This window comes from Canis lupus, chromosome 7, assembly GCF_011100685.1.
Source record: "Canis lupus familiaris isolate Mischka breed German Shepherd chromosome 7, alternate assembly UU_Cfam_GSD_1.0, whole genome shotgun sequence".
NCBI classification, from domain to species: Eukaryota; Metazoa; Chordata; class Mammalia; order Carnivora; family Canidae; genus Canis; species Canis lupus.
This window is the reverse complement of record NC_049228.1, coordinates 53,815,530-53,837,851: the sequence shown is the minus strand read 5'-3', so window position 1 is coordinate 53,837,851 and position 22,322 is coordinate 53,815,530. Positions and strand designations below refer to the sequence as shown.

General features: G+C 44.5%; 1 protein-coding gene and 1 long non-coding RNA gene across 10 annotated transcripts in view; one reads left to right on the top strand and one right to left on the bottom strand.

Annotated features, from left to right (window-relative positions):
• Window positions 1-22,322, top strand: part of FHOD3 (formin homology 2 domain containing 3) — a 462,688-nt gene that overhangs the window by 62,689 nt on the left and 377,677 nt on the right. For all 9 annotated transcript variants that reach the window (XM_038543473.1, XM_038543482.1, XM_038543483.1 and 6 more), the window contains exons 2-3: window positions 1,763-1,869; window positions 12,492-12,556. In XM_038543473.1, coding sequence (XP_038399401.1) covers window positions 1,763-1,869; window positions 12,492-12,556 — 172 coding nt within the window. The remainder of the gene's footprint in view (window positions 1-1,762; window positions 1,870-12,491; window positions 12,557-22,322) is intronic.
• On the bottom strand, window positions 951-3,333 carry LOC119872590. Its single transcript, XR_005362506.1, has 2 exons — window positions 3,173-3,333; window positions 951-1,300 (listed from the first exon to the last, which is right to left on the bottom strand). It is a non-coding gene; the product is annotated as an uncharacterized LOC119872590 (long non-coding RNA).

Genomic DNA, 22,322 nt, shown 5'->3' with positions numbered 1-22,322 from the left:
CTCTGGGTGCATGTCTCGCACCACAGTACAATGAATTTGGCCAATTGGATCCTTGGGTTGAAATGCTTTCTCAGATGAGATGATCCATCCATAAAATACCAGTCAAGAATGCTGAACCTCACCAGTGTGCCTTTAGGAGTTAAGGGAAGCCAGTTTGTTAGAGAAATAAAAACAAGTGAATCAAATAGGATTAGCCCTCCTTCAAATGATTTAGCTAGGTATTTCTTACAAATAATTAAAAAAAAAACAAATTCCTTTCATTCTGTTAAGGATAACTAGAAACAGGAGCTGTGGGGTCTCTATAAGAATTAGCAGCCTGTTACAGATGCTGATTCTAGATAAGTCAACAGTCTACATTTCTCTTGTTGAGGATAATAAGCAAAGCTTTTGCATCAAAAGAGACTAATTCCTTGTTTGAAATCTCACTTATAGTGGGAGGATTATCAGGCATTTATCTAGATGTTTTAAAGTAGCTAAATATTTACCTTTGCTTTCCCCCAATCTCCCGTCATTGTGGAATAGGAGTGTTAGCTCATCTGGTAGGTAACTACTAAGACCAGCCCTTATAGCCCAAGAAATCAAGCGTGAAGTTGGATTTCCTCAGAACGTTAATCTTTGATAAAATTATTTTCCTGTATTCTAAATGTCATGTAATGCTGGCTGCTGTAACAACCTCAAAATCTTAACAGTTTACCACAGCAAAGGCTTATGTCTAGCTCTTGTCACTAGCCAGGGTGGGCAGTGGATGCTGGGCAATTGAATGCTCTCTTCCAAGCAGTGATTCAGGAGCTGGAGCTCCTCCTATCTGGGGCTTTGCTGGTTTCTAGACTTTGGAGTCCTCCTTTGGTGCCTTTGCATCCAGCCTCTGGCTTCTCTGCATCTGGCTGTATGTGGGAGAAGAAAGGTGGATGGATATGCAGGGAGGTTAAGGGCCAGGCCTGTTGGGAGCCTTTTTTTTTTTTTTTTTTTTTAACTTTCCATTACTATTCCATTGGTCAGCATTCAGTTATATAGCCGTTAGCCCTACTGTAAGACTGGGATATGTAGTCTTTGTGCCCAGGAAGAAAAAGGAATGGGCTTGGCAAACATGAGACACGGCCTTGGCCACACCCGAACACTAAGATGACATGTACTGCATTTTGCAAACATGATATTTTCAAGTCCTTTGTAGGCTTGTGGCCGTAGAGAGGATGCAGAGTGGCACAGTGATCGAGAGCACGACTTTGAATCAAACTACCATTTACCAGGTGTGACCCTGGGCAAGTAACGTAGTCTTGCTCCGTGCCTTGGTGTACTCTTCCTAAAAATGGGGAGAATGATAGAAATTAATAGGGTTTGTGTGACAGTCAAATGATGTAACAGGTATAATGCTTAGCATTATGCATGGGACATAGTTAGCAACATGTAACTGTTAAATAAATTTTTCAAAAATAAGGCTAGTAACAGAGAGACCAAATGTCTTCTGTGGTATGTTGTAATTTGGATATGCTATCATTCAGATGGAGAAGGACTCCTTCACTCCCCTGTCCACGTCTCCTAGGCCCTGTCAGTGCCACTCCCTTACTAGGTGTCATTTCAGTCCGTGCACTATGTAGTTGGCTCCCAATTTGTTTGTACTAACCCACTCCCTCTGCCTGTTATGATCTGAATTTCAGAATAATGCTTGATTTTAAAAAACACATGAAGGCAACCTGAAGGGACTTCTTTATACAAGGTCAGTGTCCCGGGAGCAGGCTCGGCTTAAAAGCTCTTTCTCTTGCAGCTCGATGACTGCACGCTGCAGCTCTCCCACAACGGCGCCTACCTGGACTTGGAAGCCACCCTGGCAGAGCAACGGGATGAGCTGGAAGGCTTCCAGGATGATGCTGGGTAAGAGCAACAGTTGTCCCTGCTCACTAGTCCCAACCTTCCAAGATATGGGGGTACGTTAAGGCCTTAGAATATTCGGAAGAAACCACCGTAGCTTTACCCTTCTCTTCACACACAGTCACACAAAGGAAGGGAGATGCAAATGCCTGACCAGTAGAAATTGCAAATCCGTTTGCATTCTGAGTAATTCTTCTTGACAGGGCCACTCAGGGGCAGGAACATTTGTGGTATAGTTTAATTAAGCACATTACCTTCTAAGTTTTTGTTTTTTTTTTTTTTAAACCAAATATAATGAAAATAATATTTTCTAGACTTGAGTAGTTGGACAACTATTTCAAGTATTGTTTTTAATGATAACTTCCTGGATATTTCATTTCCTTGGCAGATGTCCTAGTAGCTTATTTTATACTATATCACCTTTTGAACTCACAACAGTGGAGAAAGTGATTCATAATTGTATTAATTGACATCACAATTAGCCTACCTACTTTTAGCCTACTTCTAGAATGGCTTAGTACTTTTGATTGCTGTGAATCTGAATAAAACAATACACATGAAAAATCAGGTGTAAAGAAAGTAAAATCACATTCATCACACATGAACATATGGTCAGCTATTCCTGTATTTATTAGGTTGTTGAAATAGCTTTTTTTTTTAAAAAAAAAATTATTTATTTATTCAGGAGAGACACAGGCAGAGGGAGAAGCAGGCTCCATGCAGGGAGCCCGATTCGGGACTGGATCCCAGGACCCCAGGATCACACCCTGGGCCAAGGCAGGAGCTAAACCGCTGAGCCACCCAGGGATCCCCGTTGAAATAGCTTTTTAATTGGGGGCCCCCTGCCTTCCTTTCTGTCCTCATCCATTCAGATCCAAGTCAATCTCTGATTTTATCACCTTCCTCCTGAGAAACCTTCAGAGATTCCCTGTTGCTTTCCAAGTAGAGTTTAGCTGTCTCAATCTGATATTCATGGACTTCCCCAAAAGTTTCTCTGAAGCTACCCTGCCTGAGTTAAAAATAGATTATAGCCAGATGAATATTCTCTGTGAGTGCTGATGCTTTGTGAGTGGCTCTCAAGATGAGGGAGAGTGGGAACCTTCTCAGCATTAGTTTTCTGCCTGATTCTGGTATTTCCGATGATTTTCTGGGTTTCCCCAACTTCAACACCTGCCACAGTTTATGGTGCTTTGCCCCCTAAAAGTACCTCCCTTAGTTGCCTGCTGCTAAAAATCTCATAGATCAGAACTGGGCTTGTTTGAATATCTGTCATCTAGCATTTTCCCAGCACATGATAGGTACTTACTGAATGTTGGTAGTCAGGTAAATGGCAGGACCCTGAAATGGATTCCTGAATAACATGACCATGAGCACTAATGCCGGGATCCTTGGTGGGAACCAGCCAAGTTTTCTGAGGACCCAATGGGAACAGACCCTGGGGACAGACTACTACAGGCTATACATAGAGGAGAGGTGTCATTATTATGTCACACTAGATTCTACTCATCATTATTAAAAAAAATTATTATTAGATTGATAGGCTTGGGAAAATTCCATTGCTATGTTTTTACAAAGTATTTGACAGTGCTATCCCTTTATATAAGATGTCAAAATTCAGGCTGGATGACAGTCTAATTGGATGACTTCATGGTTCATTGATAAGCATATACCAGGAGTTTATGAGTAGATTGTTAACATCCTGAAAAATCTCTCTACTGGTAGTACAGTTGAAGACCATGCTCTGTTTGATTTTTTTCTTTCTTATCAAAAGTGAATGATCTGGAGATGGGAGCTTAGGGGAAGAAAGCATCCCTATATTAGATAGCAGTATCAAGGGTGAAGAGTGGGGAAAAAAGGGGCACCTTGGTGCTGACTCTTGATTTTGATTCAGGTCATGATCTTGGTCCTGAGATCGAGCCCCATGGCAGGTTTCCTGCTGCGCATGGAGTCTAAGATTCTCTCTCTCTCTGCCCCCCTGCAACACATGCACATACTCTCTCTCTTAAAAAAAAAAAAAAAGAGTGGGGAAGAAAATAACATTTATGGAACACCTGCTATGCCAACCACCATACCAGGTAACTTGTTCACGGTCTGTTTATTTAATAGTTCATTCTCTTAACAGTCATGTGACTGATTTTATTGTTTCTGTTTTTCATTTGAAACAACTGAGGGTCAGGACTTAAATTACAGGTCCAGGAAGACAGAGCCAGGAGATGGTAGAGCCAAGTTTGAACAAAGGTGGACCTGATTCCAAGTCTGTACTCACCTGACCATCCCAGGAGCTTCTGGGCAAAGGCATTTCAGGTTTACTCAGGATATATGTTGGTACTTTTGGTGACATAAGTTTGTTTCATGCAAGGACATCATCGGTCCCAGGCTAAAACACTGGATTTGGCTCAAGTAGCACTCAAGCAGGCTGCACCGTGACTCTGGGGAAGACGCATTTGCTGCCATCATCTGGCACTCTCAGCATCAGCATCCAGGTGCTGAAAGTCCCCACAACCATTCCTCAAGAGCCAGGAACCCTGCTGCAAGCTCTCCAGAGGAGATCCTGGGACTTACTTTCTCTCTCTGTTCCCTTGTAAATCATCACCTGGCCATGGGGCCATGTGATAGGTGCAACCTTGACCACATTTCTGCACCCGCAACCTAAGATGGATTATGGCAAGATGAGAAGGCAGGACTCATACGTTGGAAAGTATCATCAGGAGAAAGTAGCCAGACCATGCTGGGTAGCTGTGCTTTTGACAGGTGGGCCCCAAACTTAGCCCAGAGGGGGCTTTATGTTTTTGCAAAATTCCTGGTTTTTAGTGACCTATCCCTTGTCCTTTGGAATGTATTCAAGATGGCACTCCTTTTTGTCTGGAAGAGTATGGAGAAGCTACCTTTAGTGATCACTGGTGGGGAGGCCCCTCTGTCCCTGACCTAGGCTGCAGAAGACTAACGAGGATGGTACTGTCCTGGCATTGCTGGGTCACTCCATTATCCCCAGGTTGTTTACCACCACTGAGCCCAGGCAGCATATGGCAGCTTGCTGGGAGCTAGTTGGAAGCAGCCTGCAGGCTGAGCCTTCCTGCACAGGTGGGAGGCATCTGGGCACATCTGCAGTGTCATTTATTCTGAGTTTCCCCTTCTAGGTCCTCCCCTCAGAGTGTGGCATTTAGCATTGTCTGTGTGCCTGAGAACTCTTGTCTCCCATGAATGGGAGTTAAAATATAATTTCTTTCCAGTTAAGAATTGCCCCGTTGAGGCATGAAAAGGACAAATGAAACCATTCTTTCTCTTGATTTCTTTGTGTAAATTTTAGCAAAAATCTGCTAGTGTTGTGACCATATAATGACAATGTGTGGCAGGAGGTATGTAAATGCTGTTTTTTTTTTTTTTTTTTTTTTTTTTTTTTGTTGTTGTTGTACAGTGTGTTCTGAGAATTTTCCTTGCTGGAGGAGTTTCTTTGTGCTTGTCCATTACCCTGCTCTTTAATGCCAAGACTAAAAATTAACCCACTCCTTGTTTAGAATTATCACTTAAGCTATAGCTAATTGGAGAAGAGGAGAAAGACCTTCAAAAGTAGAAGGACAAAGCAGTTATGCTACCAAAATGGAGCCAAGTCTGTTTATTGCTTTTCCAAGGCCAGGGAAATTAACAACTACAGCATGTTGTGGCCGAACCAGAAGCTCCGAACCCTCTGGATTATTATTCGCGACTCTGCCATTGTGTGACCTTGGGCAAGCCACTTGATCTCTGACAAGAGTTTATAAAATTTATTTATAAAATGAGGACCATATTACCCAATTCCATTTACCTCCCTGTATCAGCAGGGATCCCAACACGGTCTCTGGCACAGCGGGGAGCAGCATGGCATAGTGGTTAGGGACATGGGCTGGCTGGCAGTTAGTTTCATGGCTGTGTTACCCCGGGGATGCTTCTTCCCCTCTCTGAACCTCAATCTCCTAGTAACTGGGGATAATCCTAATACATCCTGGCTGGGTTGTTGTGAGGAAAAAATGCAATGACGTATAGTACCGAAAACATTAAGCCAATTCCCAGCATATAAACTCAAAAGTAGTAGCCCTTACCATAATTACAGCCAGAATTTGGAAAGTAGATACCCTGAAACGGGAATCACTGGATTTTCGACCTGGAGGGGTGCATGAAGGTGAAAGCGTTCTGAAATCTCATTTCTTTTAGTTCAGGAAAACCAAAGCTGGATCCTTGCCCACAGGGCAGAGCTGGGCCAGAGAGCCCCCGCCGCTTTTCTGCTTATTTCCACCTTCACTGCGTCTGAAAGAAAACCAGTGCCAGCTGAGGGGCCTGGGAACCTGTCACGGAGAAATGGGGCCGGAGGTTAGCCCTGGAGGGGAAAGTGGCGTTGGGAGGTGGAAAGCGCCGGGGGGCCGGGGTGGGGGGTGCGTGGAAGAGCTACGAGGGGCTTGAGGAGCACTAGAGTGCAGCTGGGCGTGATGAGGACCGGTGTGGTGACTGTGGCACGTGGACTGTGCCTCCCCAAGTGCTCCTACCTTTGTCTCAGTCACTTAGGGTGACCTCAGTTTTCTCTGGCCTTGGCTCAGGCCTGCGGCCAAGGGTTGGCTCTCCAGTTTCCTCCTGGGCTGGGGCTCTGCAAACTACTCCTCACCCCCACACCGGTGCTCATAGGGCTGTGTGTGGGTGGGGAAGTTGGGTGCAACCCTGTGGGCTTGGGTGGGGGGGCTTGTGGCTCAGGCCAGGCAGGGCTGGAAAGGGCTGAACGTTTGAAGGTCCTTAGAGCCAAATACCCTGAGGGCAAAAGTGCCTAGAAATGCTGGCTTCTAGGTGCCTGCTTCAGGAGGTTTGGCTGGGGCCTGGGATCCTGGCCTCATCAAAGTTCCTCAGGTGGTCTGCTGCTTGGTCTGGAACCTACAGCCTAGGTCCTCAGGCCTGGAGTGCAACACCTGAGGAACTTTAACAACTTCCCTCCTGGTCAGCCTCAGACCAATGAAATCAGCACTTGGGGGTGGCCCCAGACGGTGGTGCTTTTTAAAGCCCTCCAGGGCTGCCTGGGCAGACCATTCCTGAAAATGCTGTCGGAAGTTGCATAAGGGAGAACTCCTGCGCTGAGCGGGTGGTGCAGTGGGGACGGCTTTGTGAACCCTCAGAGGCAGGTGAGGGAGGCCATCTGCAGGGGTGGCTGTGCCCCCAGCCTGCCAGCTTTGCAGCCGACGTGCTTAGGGGCGCGAAGGAGTTGGTGAGAGCTCTGGTTTGACCCTAACATGCCTAGCTTCTCGGCCTGTAGCTCATGAGCCCCAAGGAGCCACGTGAGTGTGGGTCCATGGACCCCTGAGGTTTCTGTACGGTTTGTGTGCCCACAGGGTTTGGGGTGAGGAGTCAGCAGTGAGGAGCTGAGAGCCCTGAGCTCAGCAGGAGGGCCCCCTTTGGCTTGGAACTGGCTGGTTTTCTCCCTCACCACGACCAATGGCAGGGCTTGGTTGCAGTTTGAGCTTGGCTTCCACTGGGAAGACAGGGGACTCTTCACATCCTTCGCTGATTTGCCAGAGGAGTGCCAACAACATACCTGCACCCTCAGCTGAAGGGTACCTACCAGGAGGACAAGAAGGAAAAGCTGCTCATCGCTTCCCGTCCACCACACCTGACCTAGAGCCTCTCTTTCAGCATATCCAGGGTTTTTGCTTGTGTACGGTTTGGATTTTTGGTTTCAGTATGCTTTTAGATTTAGGTTCACAATGTATTGCCAGTGACTTCTCCATGCTGCGAGGTCTAGAAGCAGAGGAAACAGAGGTGACTGGATGAAGTTTTCTTTCCTGCCAGTAAGAAGGGAGAACTACTCATTCCTTCAAACTTGACCTATTGGGATGTAGAGAACTCTTTGAGAACCTGGTGAAAGGCAGTGGAACCCCTCCCCACCTAAATCCTTGCACAGTAGCCCTGGGCCAGTGCTGGGCTGCCTCTGAATAACCTGGAGGAAAGCTGTCTAGAAATGCTGGCTTCTAGGCACCTGCTTCAGGAGGTTTGGCTGGGGCCTGGGATCCCGGCTCAGGTAGTCTGCTGTTTGGTCAGGAACCTACAGGCTAGGTTTTCGTGTTGGAGCATACTGCAACCACCTGAGGAACTTACTTGAACTTCCCTCCCCACGCAACTTCAGAGCAATGAAATCAGAACTTGGGGGTGGGCCTAGGAAGTGGTACTCTTTAAAGTCCTCCTAGGCTTTTAAGGACTCAGGGAGGAAACGGTTCTATAGGAAATCAGGGGAGAGAATTCACTCCCATGCTGAGCGGACAGTGAGAATGGAAAGGCTCTAAGCACCTTTGAATGCTACTCACATCACTGGATAGAGATGGCATCCAGGGGAAGTGGGTGAGCTTGGGTGGGTGCTGGGCTTTATGGTGGGAATGGGAGTCAGAAGAGACTTGACCTGTAGTCGGGGAGTCCTCCTGGAAGTCAAGTGACAGGGAGGGTGGGGTGAGTGGACAAAATTTGGAGCAGGGAGGCTGCTGTCAGATGTGGTCTGCTGTGACCTCATGTGCCTGAGCTTGGTGACTGAAGAAGGTGGAGTGGGGGGTGGGTAGGGGCCTGTCGTGGAGGGGGAGTGCTGTGTTGGCTACAGCAAAATAAGAGTAAAATGGGCACATGACGTTAATTGGCTAGTGTACAGACAGTAACTTTAGAAAAGTAGCGGGGTTCTGAGCGGGAGCAGTTTGGGGAGGGGAAAAGGGTTTATACAAATTAGGTTACCTTGAACTGTACTCAAGGTGTGAGGTGGTCAGGAGAGGAACATTGGTCTGGGACCCAGGCGATGAGCATCAAAGACCAGAGAGGCTGGGGTGATTTCTTGGAGGAAGGGAGTTATAAATCTAAAACTTCTCTTTATTTACTTAAAAATATTTTTTGACTGAGAGCCTGCATGCTAGCGCATGAGTTGGGGAAAGGGCAGAGGGAGAGAATCTTCAAGCAGATTCCCCATTGAGTGTGGAGCCTGATGCAGAGCTCAATTCCATGACTCTTACTAAGATCATGACCTGGGTTGAAACCAAGAGTTGGACACTCAACTGACTGAGCCACCCAGGCACCCCTTAATCTTCTGTTTAGAAATGAAGTCTAAAAAGTAGATGATTAGGGCCATTTGAAGGACAATATGTTGATGACAGGTTGCTCTTACGGGCCTAGGTTTATTTTCTCTTCTTTGCCATCCTTAGGATGTGGCTTCCATCTTTCATGCTTCATCACAGTTTAAATATGGCTATTTGCCTTCCAGCATTACATCAAGGCAAGAAGGCATGTAGTGGGTAGAGTATACCTTCAACCAAAATAAGTTTGTTTCTTGTTTGAGTTCAAATGTAAGCAATCCTCCTTGGGATTGGCAGAGCGCTATAACATCTTCAAAATGAAGATTCCATCTCTGCATCCAGAGGAGTTTTATTTTTAAAATTTTAAAGATTTTATTTTAGGGACACCTCGGTGGCTCAGTGGTTGACTGCCTTTGCCTCAGTTTGTCATCCGGGGGTCTTGGGGTCGTGTACTCCACTGGGCTCCCCACAGGGAGCCTGCTTCTCCCTCTATGTCTCTGCCACTCTGTCTCTCATGAATAAATAAATAAAATCTTTTTTTAAAAAAATTGTCTTCTAAAGACTTTATTTGTGAGAGAGAAAGCATGAGAGCCTCTGAGCATGTGCATGCATGAGCAAGGTGGGGGCGGGGGCATGGGGAAGGGGAGAAGCAGACTTCCCGCTGAGCACAGAGCCCTAGGCTGGGCTTGATTTCAGGACCTCAGCTGAAATCAAGTCACTTACTTAACCCACCGAGCCACCCAGGTGCTTCTTGATACATATTTAAATAAAATCTGGAACTTCTTGTAATTCTTCTTGAATTCTTAGAATAAACTTAATTTGGTTAGCCAATATTTTCTTAACTTGAATCTTAATTTTTTAATGTGTGTCTTTTTTGTTAGGTTTTGGTATTAAGGTTACACCAGTTCCTTAAGAATGCCTGGACTCTATCCTATGTAAGCTCTTGAGAAGGTTATGAAGCATAGGGCAGGATGCTTTCAGCCTGGGTCTGTTTCTACCAGCCATGTGACTTGATGCAGTTTATCTCCTTTCTACAAACTTTGTATTCCCCATCTGCAAAATGGGCACAGAAATAGTACCCACATTGAAGGTGGGGGAAACCAGGGATGGGATGGAGATGGAGAATCCATCTGTGGACCTGGCTGCCACTCACTACCACAGCCCCTACAACAGCCCTCTTCTTTGCTAGGAAGTCCTGGGATCTGGGGCTTCCTTTCTTTTAGGTGGTTTCCACAGCCTGTGGCCCCCAGTTCCCCACAGGTTTCTTCCTGAATTCTTCATGAATTGTAGGATTTCATGTACAGGGGCAGGTGGGGAAGGAGTAGTATGTTGAAGCAGAGGAATTATAGGTGATAAAACTACTACAATATAGTCCTTTCTTCTGTGGTCTTTTCAATTCCTTTAGAGTTTAGTAATTTAGTAAGCCATTTGCCTGCTTTCTCAGTGCACAAGCACAGAGAAGACTACCTCTCCAGAATGGTGGGTCCAGCATAGCTTCCTCAAGACTGTCTTTGTTTCCATGCAGGTGCCTGGAGTCCTAGACTACAGCACACTCCCACTGTGGGACTGGAGAATTCTGTGGGAAAATAAGCATTTCTGCAAGATTCAATTTTGCAGTTGTTTGAAGATAAAGCAGGGCTATCAGTCGGCCCTCTTGAACTTTTCCAGATCTTGAGGTTTTCTGAAATATTTTCCCTGGCCGTACTATACTTTCCCCCCATATCTGGGCATCTAAAACATGTACTTTTGTCTACATGCTTTATTTATTGACTCATAACTGCTGATAACATGAGTTATAGAAAATCCTCTAGATCTGTGGATTCAGGGTTTGCTGTTACTCATAATCACAGTCTGGCCTTAACTCATTGGTTCTCTGGTTACTGCTCTAAGCTTGACCTCTGCCCATTGCTGGGTACAGCTACACACCTGGTGGCTGCTGTCCCCCATCCCAGAATGCCCTGAAATCTGTTCAATAATTCACTTCCATGCACTTAAAGCTTTCTAATGTGATCACAAGAACTGAAGGAGGATCAACATCTGGATTGTCAGAGAAAGATCTTTGTGTTAAAAAAATTTTGCAGTCTGTGTTTATAGGAATCCCAGATTTGTGAAGATGGGTCAAGTGTTGTATACTTGTTAAAGCTCCTTGAGACCAGTGCCTTGTTTCATATTTGCTATGTGCAAACAGATGAACAAAGAATAAAGGAGGGGCTCACCCCCATCTGAGGGGACTGTGAATGCAGATTTTCTGCTTCTAAGCAGCTGCTGGGCTGGAGGCCACCGCATGCTTTTGTAGGGACTATGCAAGTGGTTTTCCTTTCTTCTCTGAAAAAGATCATTTAAAAAGCCATAGTTTCCCCTTTCCCCTTGTCTCAAGAATAAATAAAACTGTTGCAGTGATTATTATGAATTCATAATCACAATATTAGCCATGTGCCCTGGTGATATTTTGTTCCTTTCCTTCCAACAGGATACCAAAACCAGGAAGCAGGAAGGCACTGCCAGATTTAATGGGGGTGGGGGTTGGGGTGGGAGGAGCGTCCAGAGAAGTGATGGGAAGTGTTCAGCCATGTAGAGACCCAGTAGGTTATCTGCTGCTGTGCTGGTTGGTTGGCTCCATTTTATCTTTATTCACTGGCTCCCCAATTTGTCCAAATCCCAAAGACTTTGTTACCCCTAAGTAGCCAGGACTCCTCTTTTTTTTTTTTTTTTCTCCCAGTTATTGTCTTCTCTGAACTGCTGTGTGCTTTGGTTCTTCTTTGCATGGGGTGGAATGAGCCCCAGTAGGAGCAGAAGAATGGGGGAGGAGGGCCCATCTTGTTTTCTCTTAAGATTTGAGAGTGAGAGAGAGAGCGTGTGTGCATGTGCGCGCGTGCAGGAGTGGGGGGAGCATCAGAGGGAGAGGGAATAGCAGACTCCCTGCTGAATGGGGAGCCTGACATGGGGCTTGATCTTGGGACCCAGAGATTGTGACCTGAGCTGAAGGCAGACACTTAACTGAGCCACCCAGGCACTTCCTCGCCCCGCTCCCCACAACCCTGTTGTTTAAATGAGGTGAGAAGGATGCAGAGGCATTGTATAAACTGGCATTCTTGAGAATAAATATGCTGTAAGCGCTTTGGTGGACTCCTACCTTCCTGTGAGCAAAGGGTAAAAGCTGTAACTGTCTTGACTTACTACACGTACATGTTTATATTCAAAAACATGTAAAAATGGTCAAGCAGATATGTATTGTTACATTGCAGGGATCTCACTTGATGAGCACAGCTTTTAAAACTTTCCTAACATGGTCAAGCATGAGTATATGCTAAATCTACAGATGGAATGAGTGGACGAGATTTGGTAATAGAATGTGTGAGCCAATCTAACAGAATCAAACTTCATCATTTAATTTTCTGTAAAGTCCAGTGACATCTCATTATTTCAGGACAGATTCTTGTTCTGTTGAGGCCTCTGCTTCTCTAGAGTCTCTTTGAGGTGGGTGTACCAGAACCTTCAAGTTGACTGACAGCATGTAGGTGTTGACTGCTCTGATCCCATGTCTATTTTGTCTTCTGTCTCCATTAGGCGGGGCAAGAAGCACAGCATCATCCTGAGGACACAGCTGTCCGTGAGGGTCCATGCCTGCATTGGTGAGTGACATGTGCAGAAGGGGATACTTGCCACCTGCTCTCAAGTGATTAAATGTGTGATAAGAAAGTCCTCTAAGCAATGAAATACTTAGGGTTATGCTATCTACTTGGGTAAACCCAATCACAGATTGTTAGTTTAGTGAAGCAGTTTCTGGCAATAGTTTTTGAAGCCCTGTTTCATTTTGACTTCCTTTACTGTTTGGTTAGTGAATAGGGCTGGAGGTAAGATAGATTGTTGATGAGGTTCTTTGTGGGGCAGTGATCGTGTGAACCTCCAGCCAGTTGAAGTGATCTGCACATGTCTTCTGGTGACTCTGCACAGCTCCCTATGGAGAAGTGGGGGTTGAGGCTCTGGGCTATAGTCACGTGATAAAAAGGGATGGTTCAGGTCAGTGTAGGACAGGGCATACATAGATACAAAGCAGTATGGTGTCAAGGGGATGTATTCGTGGTTCAGAATGGTTTGCAAGTGGTCACACAGGGACCCCACTGGGGCCATTCTCCAGCCATTTTCTTGTACCTATTGGCTTCTTCACCTACACATGTGGGTTGAATGGCAATGAAAGCAGTTATTTACATGAAGTAGACCATTTTAATGTGAAGTGTACCTAAAACTGTGCCCTGGTTTCTTCCTGGTGTTGGGCTAAGTTGAAGCAAGTATCTAGTATCATAAAAAGAAGAAAATTAAAATTTACTTTATATATAGAGGTTTTCCATATCTGAGTCATTTTGCTTTTATTAAAGGTTGTGCCCTTAATTCAGGCCTCTCATTAAGAGAGCACAAATTGGGATGCCTGGGTGGCTCAGGGTGTGATCTTGGGGTCCTGGGATCGAGTCCTGCATCAGGCTCCCCACAGGGAGCCTGCTTCTCCCTCTGCCTATGTCTCTGCCTCTCTTTCTCTCTCTCTCTCTCTCTGTATATCTCTCATGAATAAATAAATAAAATCTTAAAAAAACAAATCACCATGATGAGGCCCCAGTCTACACTTGGAGTGTGGGGGCTGAATGCAGTGGAAAGGATTGTTTCTGGCCCCTTCCCTTCCTCCCTGCTTCCCTATTTGAGACCCAGGGATGGGATGAGGAGGTGGCTGATGTGGAGGGGAATCTGTAATTTTAGGTCATCTGGTATTAGATGTGTGAGGCCGTAAGGGTCTCCAGTGACCACTTTTGTGTTGCCAGCGAGTAATTGTATAGCAGACTCAAACCTCCGGGGTGGGGAGGGTCCCTAATCTTGTTGGAAACATAGTGAGATCTGTAGAACCTTAGGAGTGACTTTTCATTTCTGCCTGGTGCACTGAGTGACCATAAACTATGTACTATAAAAATTACACTATATATTTAATAATTTGCTTTTTTAACTTACTGGCTTTACACTTTTTCCTGTTTCATATCTAGAAATCATGTCTCCCTGAAAAAAGGGCCTGTGACCTTATGACTTTGGGTAACCCCACCACCACCCACATCCAGATCTAGAACAAATTCCAGTATGTAATGTGCTAAATACTGTTGAAGTTAACTGTTGGTTGAAGGATAGCTGATAACCTGTAGAGATTTGGGACATGAGTATGAATTGGTATTTCCCAAGACAGTAAGGCAGTGGAAAGCAGAATAACACTAAAATAGGCTAGATCAGAATCCTAATGAACTAATTCCTTTTATGTGAATTCACCTTTTGTACTTAAATATTTCAAGTAGAGGCATTTTTAAAACCAGCTTCTATGTTATTGACTTGCTGCAATAACTTAGGTATTCTATGGTCTCATGTAATACACGTACAACGTAAGACACATAACTTACCTCCATAGCACTTTGGGCACCAGCAGCCTGTCCAGCGCTCTCCTGGGACATGCATGCCTTCCTGCTGGAGGGGTTGAACTGGGTACTGATAAGATCAGTGTGTTTGTTTCCAAATCTCCTTATACCTGTTGCACTTGCTATTGGAATGAAGTAATTGAATGAAGTAGAGGTGAATATCATATAAACTGATTAAATTTGAGCATAAAAAGTCACTGCTTTGAAAATTCATGGACTGTTTTGGACAGGATCCAAAATTGGTTACTACAAAAGCATTCGTCAATGTAGGCAGGTTACAGCAACTTCTAAAAGTTGAAATATTGCAAAAAAAAAAAAAAAAAGAAATGGAGAAGGGCTCTAGTCTTCACCAGTCTGTTCTTATTTGACTTCACAAAAACTGATATTGGAAATCCCAGACCACATCAGTGGAGGGGTTCATGAAAGAAGGTCCAGAGAATTCTAGTTAGTAGACCCTATTCAAAGAAAGGTCATAGCTTGAACCTGGGTGTTAAGGTGTTGTGTGCCCAGTGTCTCATCACAGGCAAACCAGGACAATCAGTTCCTATAGCTACACATTAAAATAAGGTTTTAAGGTGTTTATTACTTTCAAAGGATCTCGTTCTTTAATTAGTTCTCGCCATTCATTACCTCAGCCCTAATTATGTTGGATGGGAGGGTTTGACTGTATAAATGAACGTCAGTACCCAAGAAGGCAAAATTTTTCCTATGTATTAAAAAACCCTCTCTCTTGTCCCACTTCCTATTATTGGCAAGATCTGGAATAGATTTATTATAATAGCACTAAATATTATCCTTTGGTTATGTATAGAAAATGGAATGTATGCATTATGTGTACGAAGTACCAACCCCCATTGTGACATATTCTTTCCCTTTCCAAATGGCAATATTAGAGGAGATTTCTTTGGGATGAAAAACCCAAACCTGGAACAATCTTCAGTCGAAATGACAAAAGAAAACATGACCAGAGGGAGAGAAAAGCTTTTTCACATCAGTTGGTTGAATCCTTATTTCTTTTCCATATTTCCCCTCCTTGCCATATGAGCAGTGATTGAACTATTGCAGACATTGGACAGTCTCTCTTCTCTTAACGCCTGGCACCATATGCTATTTCCTGATGACCCCTTTCCCACCACGCAGTTGGCCTGGAAGGATCCAGGATGAGTTTTGGCTCATGGGTTTAAAATGCTATCAAGTAAATTTCTCCAAAAGGCTTTTTTTCACCCAACAATCTTTTCTCAGCCATTCCTGTTTTTATTAAGTATAGGAATGTTTAGAATCCAGGACTGCATGTTGATGAATTGGAGATGACATACCATTGGAATTATCCAGTGTTAACTTTGGAACTCTGGACCCGATTGGGACAAGAGAAGAGTGGAGCCTTTATGGTCAGCAACTGAACAGACCTCACAAAAAGTGAAGGCCATTGGGCGCTGCTTTGAAGGTCATGGCTGGCAGCTGATAGTACGGCAGTGCCGGAGCAGGAAGTTGGAATGAGATCTCGGTACGGAGAGAGACCCAATGTTCCTCTCCACTGTAATTTTTATTTCTTTGCACAGTTTTGAGTATGACCACTTGATGTAACACTATAGCAAACAACACATGACTCGCCTTCCAAATCTAGCTGCAGTCCCTCAGAAAAACCAGTGGTCATGTTGTGGGCATGAACTTAGGTATGGATGGAAAAAGATCTATGACAGGCATGTAAAGTCTGCATTTTTATGAGGTTAGCTAGAGAAAATAAATTTTTTGGTCTCTGCAAGTGATCCTATTTCCAGACACCAGAAAAATGTTCAGAGGGCCAACTGGCTCTGATGACTAAATCTCATCCTGAAGAGAAAAGGAGTGGAAGAATTGTAGGGGTGAGGAATGGAATTGAGGATTTAAAAACAAACAGATTTGAGGTCATTAGGATCCTCAAGGTAATATCTGAGTGTTTTCTACTGGCTTGCTTTGAAGGCATTTTATTGGACTTAAAACCTCTGTGCTTTAGTTTTCTGGACCAGACCCTGTCTTCTTATTAAGAGAAGAAACCCTGTCCAGTGATTGTCTGTGACAATGTAGGGTGGACACTTGCAAGTATCCATCATTAAATTAAACAAAAGGGTAAATTGGATGAAGGTTGCAAAGTATCATTTCTGATGGCAGTTGTGAGAAATAACCTGGTCCAAAGGTCTTTGGAGTTTTTAGAAGCATTTCCTCCAAACCTAGGAGATGTTGAGGTCTGCCCATGAAGATAGAGATGAGGGAGGCAGAAATAGGTAGCTAATGTGACTAATGTCTCCACTAGGTTAGTCTCCTTGCTCATTAAAGGTCAGTTCACAGAGAGGACTCTTGTAGAGGCAAGAAAATCCTATGAGGAGAAGTCTGCTTCACATATTGATACAAAAAGTAGTCCATTTCCAGCAACACAAACAACAGAACAAGGCATCAGCTGTCATTTGCCAAGACCTCTCCTCTCCTGGCTGGTAGCCTCTTCCACCTTGCCAAGCTTTCCGACTGGGTCCAGCATCACTTCTCCTGCTTCTGAGTGTCTTTTTTCCTTAGAGCTAAGTTTGAGCTGAGGTTTTATGTGGCTGAGCCCTCCTGGCCTTGCAGGAAGGCCTCCTTCCAAATTTTTTTTTTTTTTTTTTGATGTTGCACTTGTCCCTCGGGTGGGCTGTTATGTGACACTGGGTTTTGGCCTGCTAATTGGATTCCAATGTGGTCCTCTCTTGGCCTCTTGACTCTGGAATTCTCATGAAAACTAGAGGTTCCTTCTGCAAACTGCAAACTGCCTTTTTTGATCCCCTTGGGCTTACTAGCACCTGGGTGGTATTTCTAAATTAGCTAATCAAGAGGAGGAGCTCCTTAGCATGTTGGGGGGATGGGTTACTGAGACACTGGAGGCCTGTATGGTAGCTTGGGTGTCCTGCTCCTCTGAGTGCTGGGAAGGGGAGTGGGTCCACATAGGTGCTGCTGGTCCTATGTTGTCTGAGGTGGCAGGCACCCATGCATCCATTGGGTGACTGTGGAAACCATAACATAGGCTGTTGTGACCAGAACCACTCCCACAATCACTCTTTCCCCTCTGGCCTCCCTGCCCTGCTGTGTCTGACTCCAAGTCTTGGGCTTGGGCTTCTTGCTGACTCTGTTCTGCATTGCCCCAGCTTCTGCTCTTATCCTTTCTCTATGGCCTTGGGACAGGGGCAGGTGTTCCCTCCTGCCCTATTTGTGGATGTCACAGTGGCCAAGTTCACAGCATCCTGGCTATGTCCTTCCCTAGTGGGGTTAGGCACAGCAGGTCACGTTTCCTATTTTCTGTCCTTGGATGTAGGGATCCATGGATTCTCCAGAAACCCTGGAACCCACTTCCTATCCCTGTCTTTCTGCAGACACCTGAGCAGCTGGCTTTGGCCTTGGCACAAACTGGTCTCAAGTTTGAAATCCTGTGTCTCCCTTTGTATTAGGAGATTTTAGCACTTATATATATATATATATACTGAAACCTCTCTTTTATACCCCATCAAGTCTGTGACCCATTTTTACTCACAGTTCTGTTCTTTAGGTAAAAACAGGCTCTCTGGGCTAATCAGATAAACACCTCCCGTCATCTGTTTCCTATTAATCTACCTCAGCTCCCAGGTGCAGAGCCCATAGAGTGTCCACATGTCCAGAAAGCATCTGGGCTAGGAGAGGCTAGCTTCTCAGTCTCTCTGCTCTGCGGAGGTGGCTACCTTGAGGTAACTTACGGCGAAACAGTGATTGACAGATGTGCCCTTGCTACCTGCCCCTCCAAGGCAGAAAGCATATGGGGAAGCATGTGAAACATTCCAATTAGGTGGTTAAACTGCCCAGAGTCTAGTGTTTAAGTCCTGATGGCTATTCAGTTCCATCACACCTCTCTGCACATGCTATAAACTTAAAGGACAGTATATAGATAGGTCAGGAATGATTTGTTGCCAGAAATTAAAAGAACAATTAGAGAATTAAAAAAAGACTCTACTGTCTATAGACATACAGGTAAACATAAATACAGAGAGTGAATCAAGAAAAGGAGACACACTTATGAGAGAATTAGCATGAGAACCTTCCAGATACAGGTGGAAACTCAGGTCAGCTATGGGAATTAAGAGGAAGGAAATAAAGCAAATGTGAATTGACCCATACAGGGTCTCTTAAGGCAGTTTGACTTCACTTTTGTGTGCTTCCTTCCCCCTTTGAGGAGGAATTATTCATTCATTGCCTCTTTAGGACTTTGTTACCTTTTACCTCTGAATAGGTTAGATTGTTGCATAGTATTTGAGCATTGCCTTAGAAACATTATTCATGTTTACTTTGCACAGTCCTATTAATTGCTTATATCCTAAACAGGCAACGTGAAAATTTGGCAGAAATGGACTCTGGAGAATGTAGTCTTAGTGGTGGGAACACCTGTAGCAGATGTTACAAGTTTAAACCATGTGCTGGCAGCTAGACTCCAAAGTTGCTGTCCAGCAGAACCTTCAATTTTATCCAGAAAACCACCACTGGTAAAGAAACCACCATGCTTTAGAGTGTTGCTATAGATGCTTTCTACTTACATGTCTGAGCTGCCTGGGGGCTGTAATGGAAGCTCCAGTGATGGTCTCCACCTGAGGCTCACCCCATGAAGGGACCGCTTCATTTTTTTTTTCTTTTTTGTCATGGAACAATAAGAGTATATTAGGAAGCAAAGAGATTTGTCTGGTTACTAGTTATTTAGAGGGCATGGAAGCTGAAAAGTAGGATGGATGGCTTGCATGCACCTTGCTACATGGAGGTTCTTCAAGGATTAGATGTGCAAAAAAAAAAAAAAAAAGATTAGATGTGCATCTATGTGTTTTTCAGGTCTTGCTGAGGGACTTAGAAAAAATGGATTCTTGGGTGGGGATTCTTGGCACATTTTACCGATTCCTGTTGCATTAGAAATACCAAATGGGAAATATTTTAACTTGGGAATCAAAACACATGGAAAGCATTAGTAGTTGAGCAAAACATGCAGCCAGTTCAAAATTTAATTCAAAGGAGGTAAAAAAAAAAAAAGGTGTTTAGGAATTGGTTATAAGTGCTATAGTCTCAAGTTCATGTGCCAGAGTAGTAGTGATGGAATATCAAAGGAGAAAATGAAAAAGGTTAGCACAATTGGAATCTTATTAGTATAATTGAAAAGGAGGAAACAGGGGGGCCTGGGTGGCTCAGTCAGTTAAGTGTCTGCCTTTGGCTCAGGTCATGATCCCAGGACCCTGGGATCCAGCCCCATTTGGGCTCCCTGCTTGGCAGGGAGTCTGCTTATCCTCTTCTTTCTTTTTCTCTCTTCCTCTGCTCCTCCCCCAACTCATGTGCATTCTCTCTCTCTCTCTCTCTCTCTCATATAAAATCTTTTAAAAAAATGAAAAGAAAACATTCTGTTAAGTGTACTGAGAGGTGATGTGATTTATTTCTATTCTGGTAACTGGACTGTGATGTGTGGGCAGGAGGGGGATCCATTTTCAGGGATTTAGGGAAATCTCTGTGGGACAAAGTATAGCATTCAGCATGCAGTTGATTCTTCAATCACTTCTTAGCTTTTTAAAAAGATTGCATTTTAGATTAAATGGTCAGCTTACTATCACTCTGAAAATTAGATAATGTATCTGCAAATATTTCAAGTTGTAAAATGCCATGAAGATAATTAGTTTGAGAAGAATTCTACTAAATTGTTTATTGTCTACCATGGCCATTTTATTTATATTTTAAAAGATTTTGTTTATTTGAGAGAGAGAAAATATGTGAAGCTGACTCCATGCTGAGTGCAGAACCCCTGATGCACGGCTTGATCCCCACAACTGAGATCATGACCTGAGCCAAAACCAAGAGTCAGATGCTCAACCAACTGAGCCACCCACATGTCCACTACTTTGGGCATTAAAAAAAAGTAATGTGAATCATGTTCACAGAGCGGCACCTTTGCAGTTGGGTGCTTTCCACCCTTGGTTTCACGGATCCTCACTAGCCCTCCTGAGCTAGGGGAGGGGTTGAGAGAATAAAGCTTGAATTTCTCAGTTCTCCAAGGAGTACTCTTTGTACTGGCCTGTTCCTTTGCTCTTTAGACCATTTATATGGTCTTCAGCCCTTTTCTAGATACATGATTGCAGAGCCCACTGTGACCCTTCTGGTCCAAAAAGTCTGAAGTGCTGCCAAAACCTCTAAGTAGGTTTTTCAAAACATTTGCCCTAGTGAAGTTCCACCAGGCTTCAAAGGACGCTCTTCTGAATTTTGGTATGGTTCACAGATGGCCTTAAGGGAAAGTTAATCAGCTGAGAAAAATGGATTTCACCCTTCAGGAGCTGACTATGTTTAATTATGCAGTTGAAATCCCTTTTCCCAAGCCAGGCTGCTGACTGCTAGAAGGGAGCTGCCCCATCCCTTCCAGGCTTCCATCCTGACTGGCTGGACATGGCTTCTTTCTCATTTTGGGCTTCACGCTGGGCAGACCTGGAAACTAAGACTCAACTGATCTAAGCTCCATGCTGTCAGTGCTGGCTTTAGGAGCTATCGGAAAGGAACACAAGGTTCTGGGCTGGAGGCTCTGAGTCCTGCTGCTCTTGGTTTGGAGGTCTGGTCCTTATCTGGGAAGATCTAGGAGGTAGGGTTTTTGTTCCAGGTAGCAGTTAGCTCTTGAGCATTTGAAGGTGGACGGTTTTATATCCAGCCCACGAAGCAGACTCCCAAAGTATTTGTTGATTAAAGAAAGCCACTGTAATAGTGATTTATGATAAATATTTAATCTTCATTGTGTTTCTGGCCCGGAGCTCCTAAAACACTTGAAATTCTTTAAATAATGAGAGCAACAAAGGTGCTTTTTCTTATGTTAATGAGGCGATTTTGTCCCCCACCTTAAGGGTTACCAGAAGAACTACCCATGTGATGGGGGGAGTTGAAACTTTCAGTCCTGTCCCTGATCTCTTAGCCATTGATGAGTGATTCAGTCAATCATGTTAATGACGAAGCCTCCATACAACCCAAGAGGATAGGGTTCAGAGAACTTCCTGGTTGGTGAACACAGGGAGATTCAGAGAGAGAACATGGCGGGGCTATACCCCTTCCTCATACCTTGCCTTAGGCATCATTTCCATGTAAGTTACATCCTTTTATAATAAACTGGTGATCAAGTAAAATGTTTGAGTTCTGTGGGCTGCTCTATCAAGTTAATCAAACTCAAGGAAGGATCCATTGGAACCTCTGATCAAAAGCTGGTAGATCGGAGGCACACATGACAATTTGGGTTAATTACTGGCATCTGAGGGTGGTGGGCAGGCTTGTAAGAGTGAGCACTGAACGTGTGGCACGTGATGTTATTTATAGGTAGTGTCAGAATTGAGTTGACTTGTAGGGTACCCAGTAGGTGTCTAATGCTTGGTGGTGTGGGAAAGCCTACACCCACAGATGTTGAAATCTGGTGCAGGAACCCAAAAGAGCTTCTGAAAGGGTATTGTTACTGATGCATGCTTAATTCATTTACTTCAGAAATGAATTTGGTGTTTTCTTAGGAAAAAGAATAAAGGGCAGGAAGTATAATGTGAAAGTAAATAGTAACAAATCTGTGGAAGTGGGTGGAATGTCATTTTAAAGCATTTCCAGGAGAGCTCTGGGTTCTGTGGGGGGTACTGTGTGGATCTGGAAGTGCACTGCCTGAGATTGCTCATGGCCTGGGTGGCCTGTCTGTGTGCCAGGCAGAGCAATGTGAGTGGGACCTTGGGGCACCCACTGCAACCTTCCCTGCCTCCAGCCTTGTTAGGTCTGCCTGCTTGTTTATAATGGTGAGGACAGGGGCCCTGGTGCCTCCCTCCTGGCAGTGCTGTGAGCATTCAAGGAGATAGTGTGTGCACAAGCCCAAGCACTGCGCCTGGCATGTGCTACCTTGGGCAAATGATGGTAAATGTTGTCCTCATCCTTATCACAGTTTTGTGTTTTG